This window comes from Prunus dulcis, chromosome 4 (assembly GCF_902201215.1).
Source record: "Prunus dulcis chromosome 4, ALMONDv2, whole genome shotgun sequence".
Taxonomy (NCBI): Eukaryota; Viridiplantae; Streptophyta; class Magnoliopsida; order Rosales; family Rosaceae; genus Prunus; species Prunus dulcis.
The window spans coordinates 16,867,429-16,888,996 of NC_047653.1; the positions used below are offsets into that span (position 1 = coordinate 16,867,429).

Sequence of the window (21,568 nt, forward strand, 5' to 3'; positions counted from 1 at the left end):
CACCAATGTGTCGAATACATTTTTCTCAACATGCATCACATCTAGATTGTGCCTCAATTTCAGTTTCGACCAATATGGGAGCTCAAAAAACATAGGCTTGTGCGCCCAGTTCAAATGTGTAGAAGGTCTGGTCCGACTCACTGTTTTTCCGAACGGAGCAAAATCCAAACGGTTCAGCTGTTCCAAGATCTCATCACCGGACCATTCTCTAGGTCTGAGGCGACGCTCTGTGTTCCCGTCGAACTCTTTATCTTTTTCCCGCCATTCGTGGTCCCATGGCAACCATCTCCGATGACCAAGGTAACAAACTTTTCCTGCGTGCCAACCAGAAGTTACATCTTCCTTGCATACAGGACATGCCATATAACCCTTTGTGCTCCACCCAGAAACCATTGCATATGCTGGGAAATCATTCACAGTCCACATAACTGCTGCCCGCAAAGTGAACATCCTCCCAGTTGATTTATCGAACGTGCGAACACCGTTTGTCCATAAATCCTTCAGCTCATCAACCAGAGGCCTTAAGTACACATCAATTGACCTGCCAGGATCCTCAGTTATCAAAACAGTCATCATCATGTATTTTTTTTTCATGCATTTCCAAGGCGGCAAATTATATGGGAATGCGAAAATCGGCCAAGTGCTGTGGTGTTGGTTTAGAACCCCATACGGATTGAATCCGTCAGTGGCAAGTCCCAATCTAACATTTCGGGGATCAGCAGCAAACTCGGGGAACGTTCGATCGAACTCTTTCCATGCCTCCCCATCTGCAGGATGCCGCATCACATCATCGTCTACCCGTTTTTCCTTATGCCATCTCATGTCTGTGGCAGTATGCATCGACATATACAATCTCTGCAACCTAGGTTTAAGGGGCAGATAACGCATCACTTTTTGTGGTATCTTAGTCGTTCTATTCTGGGATGTCATTTTGAACCTCGACTCATTGCATATAGGGCATGTATCCAACGTTTCATGCTCTTTGTAGAATAACATGCAATTGTTTTTGCAAGCGTGGATTTTTTCATAACCCAATCCAAGACCATGCAACACCTTCTGTGCATGTTTATGGTCTTTCGGCAAACAATTGTCCGTCGGAAGCATTCTCTTGAAAACCCCCAAAAAGTAATCGAAACACAAGTTCGACATACGATACTTTATTTTTCCGTGCATTAGCTCCACAATGGCAGTGAGAACGGAAAAACTCTCGCACCCCGGGTATAACTCTTGGTTGGCATTTTTTAACAGTTTTTCATACTGTTCAAACTCCGCACTGCCTATTGGTGTAGGCACGTCATCTTCCCCTTCCTGATTGATGTTGGTCGATGCGAATGGAAAAGCATCCTGTATAATACCCATGACTTGATCATTAGGATCCCCAATAGGTTCAACATTGTCCACTCTTGGGGCATTTGAAGACGAAGCATGGTCTACTTGTTCGCCGTGAAGGTTCCAAATGCTATATGTTTCAATCATTCCATTCCTTACTAAATGAAATCCAACATTTTCAATTGACTCAAACAACGTGTTGTTACACCTCCTACAAGGACAACGGATTCTAGTTGCACCCGGGTTGTGTCTACGTGCAAACTCAATAAAATCCTCGATTCCATCCAAGTATTCGTCTGCGCATCTATTCGGGTTCTGTATCCACCTTCTGCTCATAATTCCTGAAACCACAATCACGACACAACAGTCACAACAACTTCATACGAAGTTATAATGTCACCTTATGCCTCCGGTAAGGGCCCTATCCCATTCGGGAATGCATAGTCCTGTCACGTAACCTACGGCTACATGAGATTAGATTTCGACGTGGATTAATTTCGGCAGCATCTCGACACAGTTCTTGAAGTGGGCATAGGTATAAATACCTACGTACCACCCGAAGAACGTACCGAGATGACACCGAAATCTCCACAATCAAAACCTAATCCTGTAGCCGAAGATTATGTGACAACACTATGCATTACCAAACTGTCCAAATAATGGGACAATTCAAGAATTAATTGGACCGCAGTCATGCCTTACGCATCCATGCACGAAATCCAACTAATCTCGAACGGGAAACTACGTGTTACTAAACATAAAAATAAAAGTACGAAGTTAATTTCAATTAACTTCGTACATCACAACACATTGTGCTACGTCACGCACAATTTCACAACATTATAAACATATAACTTCAAAAAAAAAAATACAAACATAACAAACAAACTTTTACAATAACATACCTTCTCAATCGTTCTCCACCAATCACTAATCACAAATATCCCTAACGAGAACAAAATTAATAGCATTAGTACGAATTTACATTAATACATTTAAACTACCGACACAAAATACATACCTAATACACGTACAGAATTCACAGTAGAGCAGCAGCAGGGAGGGAGAGTGAGAGAGAGGCAGAATGCAATTCTTGCATTCTGCCTCTGCAATGGCAGACACAGATATGGAGAAGAAGGACTTTGCGCGACGAAAAACAAAAAACGTCGCGCAAAACGCTGTCGCGCAAACTCACTTTTCCGTCGCACAAAACCAAATTTCCGTCGCGCAATCACGTGTCGACATCTATTTTTTGCGCGACGAAAGAAATTATTCGTCGCACAAAATTCCGTCGCGCATGTACAATATAGCGTCGCGCAAACTACACATTTGGTCGCGCAAAAGAAACTAATTCGTCGCGCAAGAGTGCACCGCTATTACACTTTACGCGACGACGGAATTTCCGTCGCGCAAAAACCCACCTGTATATTGGCGCCAAAAAAAAGTTTCCCTCGTGTTCTTACGCGACGGTTTATTGTTTCGTCGCGCTAAGTTTTCTTTTGAGACGAAAACTATCGTCGCGCAAAATTTTTTTACCGCCATAATAGGCGCCAATTTTCTGTCCATCTTTGCGCGACGAAAATTTGGTATTGTCGCGCAATGTTGTCATTCGCGACGATCTTTGTCGTCGCGCAAGATTTTGGCGCCATAACATGGACTTTGCCACTTTTGTGCGACGAAATATATTTACGTCGCGCATAGCCTCTTTCCCGCGACGAAATTATTTGTCGCGCTAGTTTTCTGTTCCTCTGCGCGACGGAGTATTTTTTTCGTCGCAAAAGTGCTCCTTGCGCGACGAAATTTTATTCGTCGCGCAAAATTCCGTCGCGCAAATAGTAAATCGTAGTAGTGTGGGCATCAAAGAAGCAAAATGTGGTGACACAATCTACTGCTGAAGCAGAGTACATTGCAGCATCTAAGGCAGCATTACAAGCTGTATGGCTTAGAAGGATACTTGAAGACATTGGCGAAAAGCAAGAAGGCGGCACCAAATTATATTGTGACAACAAATCAGCCATTGCCATTGGGAAAAATCCAGTGAGTCATGATCGTACAAAGCACATTGCCATCAAATACCATTTCATTCGAGAGTCAATTGAGAAAGGTGAAGTTGCACTTGAATACTGCAGGACAGAGGAGCAGTTGGCAGACATACTCACCAAGGCACTTCCAAAGAGAAGTTTTGCTATTTAAGAGAGCTCATTGGAGTTGTGAAGAAAGTCCATTAAGGGGGAGTGTTGGAATTAATGCACTTCCTTCATTCTCTAGAATATCTCCATTTATTACAGCAGCTATAGCTGTCCTTAATTAATTTGGTAAAGTTCCTATGCAATGTCTTTTAGGTTCTTTAGGAAGTATTCTCTAGAATATATATTTGTTCTCTTTTTAAAAAGCCTTTGAGCTTATCATTGTAAACACAAGTGAATTAGAATACAAAGAGCTCTGCTGAAGCAACTCATATTTCTAGCACCTCATATTCCATCACAAAACCAACACAATCTGACAGCAACAAAGAGCATGACAAGGGGGAGAAGGCTCAGTCTTCAATAGAGAGCATAAGAAGGAGAAATGGCCCAATCTTCAACAGAGAGCATTACATGGAGAAAGAAATGCATGGCTCAATCTTCAACAGAGGGCTAGACACGGAGAGAGTGAAAGATAAAGGCTCATCAATGAGCAGAGAGCTTGACAGGGAGCGTTGAAAAATAAAAGGAAATGGCAGCGGCAGAGAGAGAAGAAAAATTACTGATTATAAAAGGGAGGAGAAGATGGAGAACTATACAGAAGCAAACACCCTTTCGGGCGAGGAGAGCCAACAACTCTCAATTTTGGCCAATGAAGGATCGCTAATTGGCGTTAGCCATTAGCTCTGATACCATGAAAGAATTGATGATTCAATGATATTTTCCTTGATTGATTCATCTCCAAAGAGGAGGTGTTTATACAAGATTGATAATAATAAACTAAGAGAGAATACAAAGTGGTACATGGTGGATGCAACTAATACAAACATAAAACTAAGACAGTTGTGGATAATGAGTTGGTGGATAACATGTTCTCTAATATATATATATATATATATATATATATATATATATATATATGGTAATCAACTATATTGGAAATTTCACTATATTCTTCGTACAGTGTACGTCGGTTCGAAACCAAACAATTTAGTTCATTAACAACCGCATTCGATCTAATATAAATTGAATTGTGATTTTTTCATTCCGATCCAATCATATTAAATGTTTAAATTCAATTCAATATGATCCAATTAATATTGAATTGGATTGGATTAGATGATCGATTTTGATAATGAAAAAAGACAATAATTAAATATTAAATATTTATCCTTAAGTTTAATCTAATCAAACATATTAATAGACGTAAATGTAAAATATAAATGAAATACTTTTAAAAAAAAAATTATTTTGATTATATAATATATTAAACATAACTTCATCAAATGACTTAAAATATTACAAATACCTACAAGAACAAAATAAGCATAAAACTAACCATATTGGATTGAATTTGATTGGATTCTATAAGTAAATTCATCATCCGATCCAATCATTAAGGAATAGAGTCGCGAGGGTTTTGCTTTGTGTTAAAATACCTTTATGGCCACTCATGTGCGATGCACGTTTATTTGACAGATTGCCCTACATATTGGCTAACATATGTAAATATAAGGGACTAAATTAGCCAAATTAAAAACATAGAGACTAAATTGGCTTAATAGGTAAAATACAGGGACTAAATTAGCCAAATTAAAAACATAGAGACTAAATTGACTTAATGGGTAAAACACAAGGACTATTTTGACTTTTAAGCCTTTAATAAATTTAATAATAGTCACATCTTAGGGCAAGAAGAAATCAAACCCCAACAATTAATAGCTGAAAATACATAAAAATACTTTAACAAGTTTCTAAACTTTCTCTGCATCCTTATGATCATAGAGCCTATCATGCACGCACTTTTTTCATCACACAGAGCCTATCTTGTACATTGTTTAGGAATTGGAAATATGCATCTCTCCACGTCTTTTTTAGCATTAAAGGACCACAAAATCCACCAAGTCCTACGATGAAGCCAAGCACAACCGAATTATGAACCAACGAGAGTTGGGGCTCATTCTCCATATCTTGGCTATTACGGTGCATTAGAGGACACACATTCCGAAGAGGGGCACCACAAAGTTTCGGATTCCCCTCAAATGCAGAGACATCAAAGCTTTGGAGCTGAGTGCCTTTTGGTATTGGCCCTTCGAGATTATTGTACGAGACATTCAAAAAGGACAAGAAATTAAGGCTCATCAATGATGGTGGGATTTCTCCGGACAAGTGGTTCATTGAAAGATCCAACGTCTCCAACTTTTTCAGGTTGGATATTTTGTCGGGAATGTTTCCAGAGAAATTGTTGTCGTCAAGATTTAATGTATGAAGAAGGACCAATTGGCTGATCTCAGTTGGTATATTCCCACTGATGCTATTTTTGTGTAGGTGTATAGCTGGTGGAAAGAAAGAAAGGGAACTGTACTGCAAAAAGTCTGCATCACTTGCTGGTTTGACGAAGAAAGGCAATTGGAGATAAGTATGATCTACTTGAGCTGCAGTTTGTTCAGACACCAACATTGGTAATTTGCAAAGTTGCTTTGGAAGCTCACCTGAAATTCGGTTGTTGCCCAAGTTTATGTGAAAGAGGCTTCGAAAATTCCCCAACCATGTTGGAACTGAGTCTGTGAATCTATTAGAGGACAAATCCAAGACCTCGAGCTTTTTTATTTTGGATAACCATACAGGTAAGGGACCAGTGAGCTGACAACCACGGAAAGACAAAATACCAAGATTTTGGAATCCATCAACACCAACGATGCCGTCACCATTTGGCATTTCTTCACCTATAAAATTGTTTGAAAGGATGAGAACCTTCAGACTTTTGCAGCCCATCAGTATATTAAGTACCCTTGTGATATTGGACAATCTGCTCGCAGAAAGCGAGAGGAAGGACAAAGATTTCAGTGAAAGAATCTCAGGCTGTATTTGTCCGTCTAAGTCATTTAAGCTCAGCCGAAGTGCTTTCAGGGACTTGCATGAGTAAAGGCTAGTTGGGAAGACCCCAGTGAATTGATTACTCATAAAGTCAAGTTTAGTAAGGCGACTGAGTTTGGAGAAATCAAGTATGGAGAGCTTTCCTACAAAATGGTTGAATCCGAGGTTCAATTCTCTAAGGTTTGTGCAATTCAGCAAAGACGGGGGTAGAGAACCTGTTAGATTGTTGAAATGAAGAAGAATGAGTTTCAATTTGGAGAGCTTCCCCATATTCATCGGGAGCATGCCACTGAATTGATTAGCATATAGTTCAAGGATTGTGAGGTTGGTGAGGTTGACAATTTCATGACTAATGTCTCCATGAAGCGCATTGCTAGGTAACGAGATTTCTTCAAGTGTGGTAGCATTATAGATATCTTCTGGAAGTGGTCCAGAGAGCCTATTGTAACCAGCACGAAAAACCTGTAGTTTGGAACACTTCCCTAGTCCACCAGAAATATTGCCGCTGAATTTATTGATGGAAAAATCCAACAGCCTAATCAGGGGAGAAGAATGAAGACATATAGAGGATGGGATAGAACCTGAGAAGGTGTTGTTCTTGACATTGAAACGAGTCAAATTCCTAGCTCGTCGGAAGAATGATGATGGAATCGCACCATGGAAGTTATTGTTGGACAAGTCCACCATGCGAGTGCTGGATGGAATGAAAAGTGGTAGCTCTCCAAACAGACGATTATAGCTCAAATCAAGGATCTCAAGACAATTTAAGGACAAGAAGAAACGGGGTTCAAGTGAACCATAGAGTGAATTGTGAGAGAGGTTCAAAAGAGAGAGATGCGTGAGATTTTCAAGTGAGGGAAAAATACCTCCTTTGAGATTGAGCCCTGATCTGGAGGGCAAGTCCAAATCTGTGACCCAACCGTCGTGATCACAGGTGATGCCCTCCCAATGGCAACAATCAATGGAAGTCCAGTTCAAAGAAGGAGAAGACAGTGTGAGAGCAAAGGACAAGAGAGAGCTACGTTGAGTTTCATTGCATGCATAATTTGTGGACATACTGGAGGACAATAAGAGGAAGAAAAGGAGGCCACGAGCCATTTGGTGGTAAGGGATATTCTCTACTTGCATTTTTCTGTGATGTATTTGCATATATTATGTGTATTTAGATTTCACAGGTTTGTATTTATAATGGGGAAAATTTATAAGAGTTTGAAGCAATGCAACTAAAAAGCATAATGTCTTTCCTTTTCTTTTGGCCTAAAAACGATACATCAATACATATTGAACGACTCAGAACATCTCCTAACTAACTGAGAAAATGGTAATTGCCCAAAAAATAAATAAATAAAATACTACACTAATTACATTCAGGAAAATATTGCTTAGCTTGACAATCGACAGTATTTGGAGTCAATTAGACTTTAAAATAAGAGTTCCGGTCCTCCCATGCAGCTCTCGAGAGCCAATGAGGTTTGTATTGGAAGTCTCTCTATGATGGCTAGGAAAACTTGTAGTCTGTATCGGAAGTCTCTCTTTGACGGCTCTTGAGAGCTGCATGGGATGACCAGACCTCTTATTTTAAAGTCTAATTGACTGAAATATGTCGATTGTCAAGCTGAGCACATATTTTCCTGAAATATAATTATGGTAATGGAAAATATTTCAGATATAGGATTAGACGATACAAGTCTTTTCTCTCATAATCAGCGAACTTCTTGTTGAGATAGTTGACTGTCAATTAAATGCATTAATTTTTAGGTTGGAAATGCAAAACATTTGGTTGATTTTTTTGTTTTTGGTTAATAGTTCAAACTACTTGATACGTTTGATTTTTTTAATTCTCTTGTAACTGTAAGATACGGAAGAAAAGTTGTAAAAGCCAAGCCTACAAAGTTATAAGTCGCTGCAGTATATTATAGACTTTTGTGGTAATTAGTGATGTCTTCGCTTCGGTTTTCTTTTGTGGTAAAATCTCTCTTCGACGTATTGATCGGTTTGGAGAATATGTGGCTGTGGTTGTTTCCCACTTTATCAGTTTGTAAGCGACGTTTTGAAGTTTCATTTCAAGCTAAATTTTAAAAAAGAAATACGAATTCTTTGTTATTGGCTTTAATTGCTCCTAAGTCCTAACACTCTGATTTGCTCCAATATATAAACACAAACCTGCAGACAATCTAAATCTATCAAAAACCAGGCACATTCAAGAAGAAATAAACATGCTACTGCAGTCTGCTCACCCACTGTCTCATGGCTTCCTTTTCATCCTCTTGTTCTCTTCCATTATTTCTACAAATATTCATGCATGCAACCAAACTGAATGCAGAACCCCCACGCCCTTCTCCCCCAATACGTCTTCTCATCCTATAAATTGGACTTCCCTTAGTTCTTTCCATTTAGTGGGCATCCTTTATCGTCCCCAAGGTCAGCTTCCAGGAGACACCAGTAAAGGCGGTAATTTTCCCCCACTTAAGAGACATATTTCACCCACAATTTATACTTTAGATCAATGGAATTTGATTGCTTGGGTCCAAAAGTATTGTATGTGAACATGGCATCCCGACGTGATGTTATCGATTCACACAAATTTACAATATGTTACTTATGAGTCATCACGTGTTATAATTTGAATGAATTGGTAACGTGTCACATGGTGTTATAACTAAACACAATTGTTCATATCTTTTTATTTTTTAGGATTAAATACTTTTTGGTTATTGGGTTTTATACGAAAATTCAATTTGGTCACTGAGAAAAAAATTTAGCCAAATTTGTCATTGTGTTTCTCAAAGTATACAATTTATACACATTCGCGTGGTTTTATACTAATGCATTGTCTGGTTTTATTACTTTGAGCAGGGATCATTGGACATAGGAGTTAGATTTCATGGATGCAAGCTTTTTCATTGTGGATCTCCATTTTGGTGGCGCTTCTCAATATATCACGTTACTCGGTTTCAAGAGTTTATTCGAATTGTATCTTCATATATTTTAGAATGCTCCATCAATCTTTTCAGCGACACCTTCACTCTCCATACCTGCAGGCAAACGCGTGAATAAGCCTTAATGCATCTATAAAAAGTAAATATATTAGTACCAACTTTATTTACTCCAATCTCAGCAGCCTCAGAAATTGGCCAAGAGATTATCTTGTAGCCAAGCGTGCCAGTATAACACTTGAAAAATAATCTAATAGTTTGATGAATTAATGATAACTTGGGCTTTACGTAATCCATCTCCCAAATCAAACTACTTTGATTGCACTTTACCTCATATGATTTTTCAGTCTCAAGGAAATGTGATGTTCTTTTTAATATAATAGCTTGCAGGCATCATATATTTACAAATTAGAAATGGCCTACTGGCCAACCCAAGATGCAAGTGCAGATCTAATTCATTAACACAAAACAGGCGTGTGCCAATTATCAAGAAAATCTGCTGGATCCTCATATCATAGTAGTTATTTACATTGAATCCAAAGTATATTAAAAGGCCTATAAACCCAACAAACAAAAAAGGTAAATTCAAAGGCTTAACTTGCAAGTTCTAAGCCATCACAGGTGAGGGATATACATGCAATGACAGGCCTTTGCCGCATGGGTTGATAGAATTAACAAAACTGGGGAAAATTTTACACCGCCAATCTTGCAATGCAAGGTACCTTCAGCATCTGCTAAATAGTTTCAGCGGTGCACAAAGCTGTTCCAGAACAGACTCCTTTCCAGTTCTGAGATGACACTATATTTCATATGCTTCATGTAGCTAACTCCAATTTTCTGTCACGTGGCACAAGATTTGATTGTGTCCTCGTTGCAGCTCTGCCTGTTAACATATATGATTTACAGCCGTTTAAAGTGATTATTTGTCTTATTGGGCATTCAAAAACCACAAGAACATGGAAAATTCATGTAGGAAAGAGGACATAATCAAGGGATCAAGAGGGATCTAAAAAGGGGGACTTGGGGGACAGGAAGTTGATACAAAAAAGTTTTTATACGCATCTGCGCATCATGTGGGCAGAAAGTTATTTCATTTGCATATTTGTACAAAACAGAAACAAGCACATATAGTACAGGTTAATTTCTGCAATTCACAAAAAACTCAACAACAAAAAATCCACAAAAAGAGAAAACACATCATTAAGTCAACAAAAACCGTACACGTGATTGTAGATAGATAGACCACATGAACTCACAAACATTTATCACTTTCCATCTCCCAAAAAGAAATATTGATACATGCATGCATGTGCATGCATTAAACAGACAAGATCAGAACTGACCTTCCTCTTTCTCTGTTTTCCTCCTGTTAGACCAAAGAAGCCGAATTGGAGTTCCCAGAAACCCAGCATCTGAACGCAGTTGCTTCTCCATATAACGGCGGTACGTCTCTGGGAAAAGTTTTGCATCATTGACAAAGAACACAAATGTTGGTGGCCTTATAGCTGCCTGCAAATGAATACAAATTAATGCACATAATTGTCATGTTCATAAAATATATATATATATATATATATATATATATATATATATATACTGGTTTGTAGTCAATCACATGCAAGTTTGAAAGAACAGATACTCCAGATACTGTCATCAGGATAGGAACGCATGGAATATAGTTAATACAGTCAATTTTTAGCACTGAATCATCTAAAACCTAATAGCAGTAGAAAACTGTACTTTTCCAGGTCTCAACATATCATGCTTTCTGTTCATAACAAGAAAAAATATCAAAATTTCGTTGACACTAGCATCCAAAGTTTGCGAGGGTGTCACTTGCCAGGAGTATGATCAACAAGAATGCAAGAGATATATTAATCACCCCAAAAACATAAAATGCATCCTGCATAAAACAAGAACCTGAGTGCAGCAATAAATGCGCCCTCTTTTGCCACCTCGTGTCCTTGGTGGTGATTTAAAAGCTAGTGCCTCCTGTACAACTTGATTTACTACGGAAGTACTAAGCCTTCTTGATCTTTCTTTCTCAACTGTGCTAGCAGCAACGATAATCCTAAAACCAAAGACAATAATACTATTAGTGTAGCCCACGGCCAACATATCAGCAATATGAAAACAAATTCTTGGCATATACAGAGGTTTTCTATCAAGAATAGCATACAATACTAAGACCTTAAATTCCTGGAAACTTCAAACCATTAAAATTATGCATAGGATTCTTGTGAAACTCCATTTGTAACCTGTATAGTGTTTTACTGATATGGGACACTGTATATAAGAATGTATATAACTCATAAACTGAAAACCGAAATTACAAACTGGTTTAAGCCTAAAGTCCATAGGGAATAATCCTGTTAAATTTCAGAAAGACGGGTCAGCAGTGGCAAATTACTAGCAACACCGATATTGTCCCCAACCTAACCACCTATAAAGCCTAGTAGGTGTTGGGGTATATCAGAAAAGGCCTCGGTGCTATTAGTAGTGGAACCAATCATTATATGTTGTATTTTATTTAGTCAATTTTCCAATTGTGAGACTTTATACCCTTCAACAGAAAACTACCACCATCTGCGTTTTACATCATGCAACTTCTTTCTGTAGGGACAAGTACAGGTTATATATACAACTATGATGTCATACATAATTTAGGCTGACCTATCTTAACAAGAATCTAAAGCTTAACAAACATCTATTAGAAGATGGAGCAACATCAAACTAAATTCAAATATAACCCATCACATCCATCATATTGACAACAAATTGAAAACTTCTTCCAGTTAAAGGTGCTCCTATCTTTTATCTTGTGGTGTGAATAGAGAATAAGGGTTTCTTCACATACATGAAGTTAGGTAAAGACTGCAGTTGTTAAGCTATAAAAGAGATGATGTTAACAGAAAACATACTTGTCAACACTTTGACCAGCTATTGCAGTTGAATATACAATAGGTGCCCAACCAAGAACACGAAGCTTTTCCCTAACATCCTGCTCATAGTATGTTGCAGTCTGCTGGTTTTTATTTGGTATGGTATCCCATTTGTTTACAACTATCAGGCAGCCTTTACCTTCTCTTTCTATCCTTTCAGCAATCTTGCAATCCTAAGAGATACACAAGAAATATACATGTGGAAAAGAAAACATCTCATTAATCAAAATTACAAGATGCCATTGCTTAAAGAAATTTCGAGACGCATATTATACGATCAAAGCCTAAAAAAATGTCTTGGAAGAAAAAAAAAAAAAAAAGAGGCTAAGTTTTCACTATTACTCATTCTTCTATAAGTTATTAGATAATAAACTATAAACTAAATACTAGAAATATGAATATCTTTAGCATCAAAGAGCTTTCATAAGAACTGGACCACATATATATAGTTGAAAGTTTTCTAAAACATGACAACTTTTTTTGCTATCTTTTCAGTGAAGTATATCCAAATTGAATAGCTCGAAAACTATCTGACCACTGATCCTTGTGTCTTAATTATTTTTCATTTCAAAAAGAGATTTCTCCTTGTTTAAGGGTACATAATTTGAAACTAAACAAATGGCTCGCATTCAGGGAAAGACATTATCGCAAAATTTTGTTCATTGAAACTTATTTTAAAACCTGAAAGATAAAACTGAAAAACTAACAGATGCCAACAAGACACACAAAACACTCAATTTTGCTCGTTAAGCATTTCAAGAAAACCATAACTTCCAAACGTACAATAGACATTCTATTTCTGTTCATATTATGCATGCATGAGACTGACTTTCAAGTCTGCAAGGACCTGCTAGGGTATGGAGAGGAATGTTAGGCCGTTTACACTGTATTGTGTTTTAAATATTATTAAAAGAAACAACGAAACTTACGAAATCTAGAACATGGAGGAAAAGATAAATAATTAACATACAACCAAAACATCCATAAAGTTATATCATGACTTATTTTAAGAAGTTTCTCCACATTAACTCGTATTGTAATTTTTTTCTCTTTTTGGTAGTGTGATAACATTTTCTGTTTAGCTTATATGTGATACTATTTTGTGTTCATATAAAAATACATGTAATACATATAGAGACATACATTTATATACTTATATATATGTCCTATCCAATAAGATAGTTTTTCTCTTAAATGGATGTCCGGATTGTTTAGCATGTGGACCCCAATGTTTGCACCTGTGTTTCATTATAAAAAATGATTTCAAGATGTATACTTCCACAGCACCGACTGGATGTTTTTATATAGCAGTGTAGTGGCTTGATTTGGTAGCATATATGATGCAGGGACATTCTGAAGAATCATTGGGATCCGAATACTAAACAATCCGGACACCTGGATAAGAGAAAGACTCTTTAATAGGAATCAGAACTGTTCATTATATTCAAGCTTTTAAAAAGGGAGCTGATTTTCCCACTCCTCTTTTGTCCACTTACACTCCCTTTTTTGTTATAGTAAAAATTAATAAAAAACAAAAGGGTGTGTAAGTGGACAAAAGGGGAGTGGGAAAATCAGCACCCTTAAAAAATATCCAATCTAGTTTGTTTTACCCTGCGCACATGAAGGCAGAAAACTGTGGGCATGTTCTTCAGATCTTTATAGAAAGGATAACTCAAAAAGAATGTTACCTGTTCTGTGATACAAGCCAGGGCCTCAATTACAAGAGCCACAACATCAGAACGACGAATGGCACGAAACGCTCGATTTACCGATAAAGCCTCTGTCATGCTACCTGATGAAGCAACGACTGCTCTTCTTCTGATTCCAGCAGTATCAATTAGCCGGAACTTCTGCAAAACCAAAAAAAAAAAGTAGAATGATATAAAGGATTACTGATCTAACAGTTGTGCACTAATATCATAAGCTGGTAAACTAACAATAGTTATAGGATCCCATCTAAGATGGCATATGAGTAGACCCGAACCAAACTATTGCTTGTTCGAGCTCGGCTTATACTTGAACTTGCCTAAACAGCCTCAAGATTTGCCTCAACGAAACTTCCCAGGATTGATGATGCAGAACCATCCCAGGATTGATGATGCAGAACCAATAGGGGAAGGAGAAAGAGAGAGAAGAAGCGAAAGATAAGGGGAAGGAGAAAGAGAGAGAAGAAGCGAAAGATAAGGGAAAGGACGTTAAGAGGAGAAGAGCAATAGCCAGGCAAATAGGATTTGAATATTTCATAAGTCAAGTATATTAACAAAGAGTCAGACCCTAGCCCACCTTTCTACCTAAACTATTAGAAAATCTCCAAGTGTCTTTAACAAATAGAATAAAAAGCCAGGATAGAAGCACACAAACAGAGAGATGAAAATAAACAATCAAACTTAAGCAATTTGATCTTGAATAACTTGCAAGTGGCACAGTTCTTTTGTAAGCCCAATTCCAAGATTCAGTCGATAAAATCGGCACTTGAATTTCAATTTTGGTAAAAGATGAATAGTGGAAAGTAAGAATAGCTTGAGGTAAATGAACTTCTTAGGCTAGACATGATGGTTTTGTCTCAAGATACAAGTTAACCATCAAACTTTTCATCATTGATTTCACTAGAAATTCTCTTCGTATTCCTAGGCAGAATTATACATAGAGGAAATTTTTATAAAAGCTCCATTTAAAGAGTGGATGAATACTATTGTGAAAAGCACCTGATCTGAAGTGCTTTTTATGATTCTTCAGTTTCATACTAATAACACAGTAGATTCACGTAGAACATTTTGTGTAATAACTGCCAGCAATATGTGGTATAATAGAATAGAATGTATGACTGTAATCCAATCAAACCTGTCCATCTGGTCCAATAAATTCAATATCAATTGCATCACGGGTAGTTCCACTGACTGGGCTAACAATTGTCCTGTCCTCCCCAACCAAAGCATTCAAAATGCTACTTTTACCAACATTTGGTCGGCCAACAATCGCAATTGCAGGAACATAATCTTCTTGTTCAGCAAAATCTTCTGGATCCTATATATATAAGCATAGAAAAATATGTCATAAAGAAACGACAATATTCATAGAACAGGGCAACAACATGCCATGTTGGGCTTAAGAAATTACTAGAAGCACCAGATTTTTTATACTAAGGACTAAGAAGCATGGAGAGATTCTAATATTGAACTGAAAGTTCACTAACAAGCTCAAAATGAACAGCTTTCTTCCTACAAGTGCTACTTCAAAAGTGAGTAACAGATGGCAAAATTAAGTCAATTGCCAATTAAACTCCAGTATTCAACAAAAGGCAGTTAAATTTGAAGAATGATATAACCTAAAAAAAATTCTGTGATTACAAACCTCAATATTTTTCAGCCCTGAACACACAAGATCAAGAAGCTCTCCAGTTCCAGTTCCAGATATAGCAGATATAGGAAGTGGTGAAAACCTGGTCAACCAACCAAAAAGCATTATGTACATTAACATAAGGATACTACATTTTTATGTATCCACTAGATCCAAAACTTAAAATGTGCCTATGTGTACCATCATTGTGGATTGTAAATATTAACACTAACGAAAAGAAACAACCCTAATGAGAAACTCAGACATTCTATCCTCCCCAAGTATCAGATTTCGGAAATCAATTTTAAGCTGAGCTAAGTATTGTTAATGCCAAGCTAAAAACAAACAAATCACAAACAAAAAACATAATACAGAGGAGTAAACTTCCTATATTTCTAATCCATCTTAAATGCCAGAGTCAACCTAAGTCATAAAAGAATATCTTCGTAAAAGCAAGAAGACACTCTGCAGTCATTTAGTAACAGAAACATTCTCTTCAGAGTGAAACATAACAATTTTTTTTTTTTTTTGTTCACGGAAATAAAAGTCAACATCCTTAATAAGGAGGGCACACTCTCAGGGGCAGCAAATAATAAAAGAGGCTTCAGCTGAGGTAGGAGAGACACTATAATTAGATTAAAAAAGACAAAGCTAGGTGGAAATAAGAAATCCACAGGTATAACTCTTTTTCTGATAAGAAATCCACAGGTACAATTCTGAACTTATATCATTTATGATGAAAGTTGTCAATAACATTGTTGCTTTGATTATATGCTTAATTGGTCTGTTTTGGTGTCTTGTCTAAGTTGCTAACAATGCATCAGGTCAGATGTCGGAACAATAAAACGAAGTTATCCTAGAATTGGCTTTCTTTGTCCTTTATGAAAACAGTTCATGTTTACAAGCCTAATTAGATAATAAATAGACTAGAAAGGCTTGAAACCTGGGACATATGTTGAAAAAATTGTTCCTTTGATTATAATTGCCTTATTTTTCTGTTTTATTGTCTTGTCGAAGTTGGTATTAAAGCAGGGCTAAATTGGAACTATTACCAGGCTGTAAGGATGAATAGCATATTTAAACACAACAAAAAGAAAGTGTGTATACCCCTATGATAATGCTACCATGCATCACTGAGGACAACATAACACATATAACCCACAAAAAGGAGGTAGAATAAGATGGAAAGAAGAATTTACTATCTAATACTTTGTTTATTCTGGATTGAACAAAACAGGGTATAACCCATAAGTTCATTAGACAAACATGTTTGTTTTTTTTGGTCGATCATTACACTAGCAGAGATGCATCACTATTTATCAGTTTTTAAAAGAAAATTAATGCCACTGATCTAAGACCAGAGCCCTTTTGTCAAGAATTTAGTAAAAACAGATAATAGTTGATCTCACCATAATGACCAAAACTCTGATGCTTGCATGATCCCTTTACGTGGAGATTCACACTTGTTAACTGCAAGAATGATGTACTTATCTGAGTAGTTCTTACATAGCCAATCTGAAATTTCCTCATCTGCTGCAGTTAGACCTGCCTGTTTATCACTGTCAATACTATATACTGTTATCTTTACAATTCTAAACCCAGGCACCTTTTCCACCAAAGTATTTGTTAATATAAAACCTCCAAATATGCACTTTTATGAACTCATATCATTTATCCACATGGTTGTCATAATTGAAAATTAGTGTCAAAATAAGATGGCTGTCATTGTAAATCAATTGGAAACAAATCTTTTCGGAAATTATGGAATCACACTACTCCACCTCATGACCAGTTTTTGACAACTTCTATTATTCCTTGTAGAAATCCATTTTATCTTAGAAGAAACACAAACTTTATTTTTCTTAAAGACCTGGAAGAAAAGTACAAGTAGCATGGACAAGAATCTGTCATAACCAGATTGATACCACTCAGCAAAAACACATCACATTCAATTCAAAAGTCCCACCAATCAAATGAACTGCCCTAAAGACATATTTCTAAAATGCTTTTACAAAGATGCGCAAAACAAAGCTAAAAATTTAATGCTATCTGAAATTAGATGCAGTTCACCTTACTATCATAAACTTATATGTGTTTCAATATTGTGTACACTTATACCATTGTACAATTTCAGTGATACAATTTTGTTTAAAATTTCTAATATTTAACATATGTTTTTCGGCTTTGAAAGTTTGGAAAATATCAGTATCTAAATATGTGTGTATATATATATGTGTGTGTGTGTGTGTGTGTAATTATCACAGTTATCGCTTCAGAGGTATTTATGTAATTATTTTTCATTAATTAATATGGCCTGTTGCAAGTATATAAATATGTGTATATATATAGTTACATGTTCTTGTTACTTAATACTACCCTCTCCAAAAGTGTATAGATCACTTTGGGGCTAACACTAAATTTTTAATAACTTTCCAAATTAATTTGGGCCTAAGAAATTTTGCTTTAATGTGTCTTATTGGGCCACCAAAACAATATATAGAAGCAGCATGACTAATGTTACTAATGCAACATTTGCATCTTCAGAAAACCAATAATGTATAAGCGTATTGCAGGCTAGAAGCTCATATTTTCCTTACACATACCAGCCCAAAGCAGGCAAAAGAGGCACATTGCAGTGGTCCCACAAGTATTTACCAAAAACTATACCTTGCCATCAACAAGGAATACAATGACAGATGATTCTTCAACAGCTGCAGTAGCTTGCTTCTCTATCATCGAAGGGATCCTGGCAACAGCTGCCTCCCTGGAGGCAAGTGGAATTCCATCCATACCAATGGTTGTCGAAATAGCTAATTCTTCCATGACACTAGCCTGGGACTTCGAAACTGTAAGAACACCACCAGTATCCACCACCATAAATTCATGATCTCCCCAAAGGATCTACCATAAAGGCGATCCCTAGTAACCCCAGGTTCATCAACTACAATTGCCTTGTTCCCCTGCAATACATAAAAATGAATAAAAATACAAAGAAACAAAGAAGAAGTCAACTTACAGAATTAAAAGCATTGATATAGTTACATTTGGAAGCTTGAAATTGTATATTCAGTATCAAAACGTATTGAAACTAAACAGAAAACAGAAGACCAGATTCTGCTTAAGTACTGAGACAAGGTGATTAAATAATGCTGATTTACCAACATTTGGTCTTCCAACAATTGCTACCGTTGGAAGAAGATGGTCAGGGATATGCAAATGAAATTTGAATGGTTTAGCGACTATGAATCTTCTCTATTTTTCCTCCACTCAGAAAATAAATAAATAAATAAAGGAAAAAGAAAAAGAAAGAGAGCCCGAAACTTACATTATTTGAAAAGAACAGTCTGATTGCATTATAGAAATCAACAAAACACTTAGCAAAAACCACAAAAAAAGAAAGACAAACAGTAAAAATGCTCCACAATTATAAGATAAACAGAATTGAGGAAATATGCAAAGACCGCACACTTCGAAGAGCAACAAGTGAGTATTTTTTAGGAATTGCCGCCAATTTATGTTATGTATAGTTATGATTTGCAATCTACAACATAGCATTTTTATCAATTCCTAAGATCAAGGGCCTGAGGTCCTAAGTGGTAAAGAAAACGATAACCACTATAATATGAAGATCTTGAATTCATTTACATTAGTCTTGGTCATGCATGGAGATCATGGGCGGCCCAAGCATCTGTTATAAGTTTCAACCAACAGTTATCTCTTTCTTACCATCCCTTATAATGATTTTAATTTTCCTAAAGAACTTGAAAAGCACAATTATGCTTTATGGTTCTGATACCTCATTATTAAAAGCGCCAAATTCCTAGAAAGATACCAATCCCATTATCCTCAGACATAGCTCTCACTACTTTCTCATAAAAACTATGAAAATGACCATGATAAGACGCTTACTTACACTTTTAACTGTACTTTTATGCCTCCTCTGCTTTCGACCAACTTCCTCTTGGGAATCCTTCTCATCTTCTGAAACCATCAGATGACGGATAAGTAGTCATCATACACAACCAAATGACAAAGGACACATTGATAACTTGGTCGTCAATAATGCCCAAACAAAATGGGCAACAAAACTAAAGTTAAATTATTTTTATCAAATGTGGAAAAACCTGACGGAAAATCCTTAAAAAAGAAAAATAAACGTTGAAAAAGTTAATGCAGCCTTATTTCTTTTTTAATTTTTTGGAAAAAGTCAGCAGCTTTCAGAATAGTTGGGTGAAATTATGAATAGGGTTCGTCAGATACAATAAAAATCAGCTATTTCCCCCAACTTTAATTGCAATTCAATTTCCAAGAATACCATACCAAGCATCAAAACCATAGTCTAAGGAGCAAATTACAGGCAGAGACAAACGTACCAATTCTGAGCTGGCTGGACAAAGAGGAAGAGAACTCTTGAACCACGTATCGAGCGTCTTCTTCGAGGTCATCGGCGTCGACCGTTGATAAATCGTCTACGCCGTCCGACTCATCCACGAGCTCTCCCACTTCTTCTTCCTCTTCTTCTTCTCCGTCTTCTTCTTGGTCATCTGTTATGGAGATATTGAAATCTTTGGTGGAGAGGCGGGAAAGGAAGCGAGGAAGAGAGGGAAGGCAAGTGTGGAGGGAAAGCGAAGAAGCGCGAGGAATTGGAGAAGATAGAGATTTGGGGATTTGAAATGGAGAAGAGAGAAGAGAAAGGGTTTTGGAGAGAGTGGGAGAAGTGGTGATTCCTCTGTAGCACAAGAGCTCTGTCGTCGGAGCTGCCATCGTCTCTGTAAAAGCTTATTGAGTTTTCTGGGTAGTAGTTTATCCACTTCCGCGCCTGGCTTGCTGGGGTTTATGCTTTTATTATAATTTTCAAATTTACTGCTAAAATTATTCGACCAAAGTTATACGCATAAAATCATTTTTTGTCCTCTAATTTACCGATATTTCCACTTTGGTCCTGTAATTTCGATTTTGTAAATTTTACCATTTAATTATCAATATGTCCTCTGTGGTTTACTATAAATCCCACTGTACCTCTTGTAATTTAAAAAAGGTCACATTGTCCCGTGCTCACTTTTTATGTGTCCCACATTACATTAATTTGTCAATTTCATAATGAAAGGCATTAAGTTTACTTATGTGGCATGGTTAGTTTAATAATTTCATCCACGTGGATAGCTGTAGGTTAAGATGTGGCATGCGTCGTGGCATTTTGTGGGGCCTCTCATTAGATTAAGGGTTAAAACTCGAATTGAGTATATGGGGTTGTGCAGTCAAGTAATGGTACACTTACCAAATTTATATCCCATATTTTTATATCACCTTATGTGGCAGATGAAGTGGACAATCACATCAATTAAAAAGTATCAATAAATCATAAAGGATAGGAAAACATTAAATTAATTTTAATTGACAGTCCATCTCATCTGCCACATAAGGTAGTGTGAGAATGTGGTATATAAATGTGGTAAGGGTGGCATTATCAGTTAGGAAACTTGCAATGGAAGAGCTTTCCCAAGCAAAAGGCCCCTTAGCCTCCCAAAATCCATCATAAGAGCACTTCCACCTATTTGTCATGGCAAAGGGCAAGGGCTGTTACTATTCATGTGAATCATGGCAGCCCATTGTTGAGGCCCAAAAAAGTCACGAGAAGCCCAAAGACATTCAAAGCCCAATATAATAATGTTGGTCATGCATTAATTCAAGCTGTATTTTGGGAATTAATTTATTAAATAAATATATAAATAATGTATATGCCATGCCAAATCAATAATACATTTTTCCTATGTCTACCAAGCTCACATGAACCCAATTCATGTGGTTTACGGGGCTTGCACGAGGGATTGTGGTGTGGAAGGTTACGGAGGTCCACAAGGCCCACGGAAGCTCTTAGATAATGGAGACTTTGAGCTAGTTACTTGGGAGCACTAAAGTCCAAGCCCATTACTTAGAGTTCTCCAATATGGGTGAGCAAATGAGA

At 37.0% G+C, this 21,568-nt stretch overlaps 2 protein-coding genes across 2 annotated transcripts; both read right to left on the reverse strand.

Annotated features, from left to right (window-relative positions):
- Positions 1-5,303: 5,303 nt before the first annotated feature.
- LOC117625524 (receptor-like protein 3) lies at positions 5,304-7,502 on the reverse strand. The gene has a single exon (XM_034357067.1). It carries the CDS (start codon positions 7,485-7,487, stop codon positions 5,304-5,306), a length of 2,184 nt encoding a protein of 727 aa, XP_034212958.1. The 5' UTR covers positions 7,488-7,502.
- A 2,281-nt stretch (positions 7,503-9,783) lies between these two features.
- Positions 9,784-20,436, reverse strand: LOC117624930 (GTPase Der-like). Its single transcript, XM_034356461.1, is given in 13 exon segments — positions 9,784-10,208; positions 10,669-10,834; positions 11,246-11,396; positions 12,247-12,440; positions 13,956-14,117; positions 15,109-15,291; positions 15,619-15,706; positions 17,013-17,152; positions 18,271-18,500; positions 18,503-18,563; positions 18,766-18,813; positions 19,517-19,584; positions 19,977-20,436. Coding segments are annotated over 13 exon segments (1,950 nt in total). The 5' UTR covers positions 20,368-20,436; the 3' UTR covers positions 9,784-10,140.
- Between the last annotated feature and the right edge of the window lie 1,132 nt (positions 20,437-21,568).

Bases quoted from the DNA above. Each gene is read 5' to 3' on its own strand.
- LOC117625524 (XM_034357067.1), bottom strand. From the start codon at position 7,487: ATGGCTCGTGGCCTCCTTTTCTTCCTCTTATTGTCCTCCAGTATGTCC.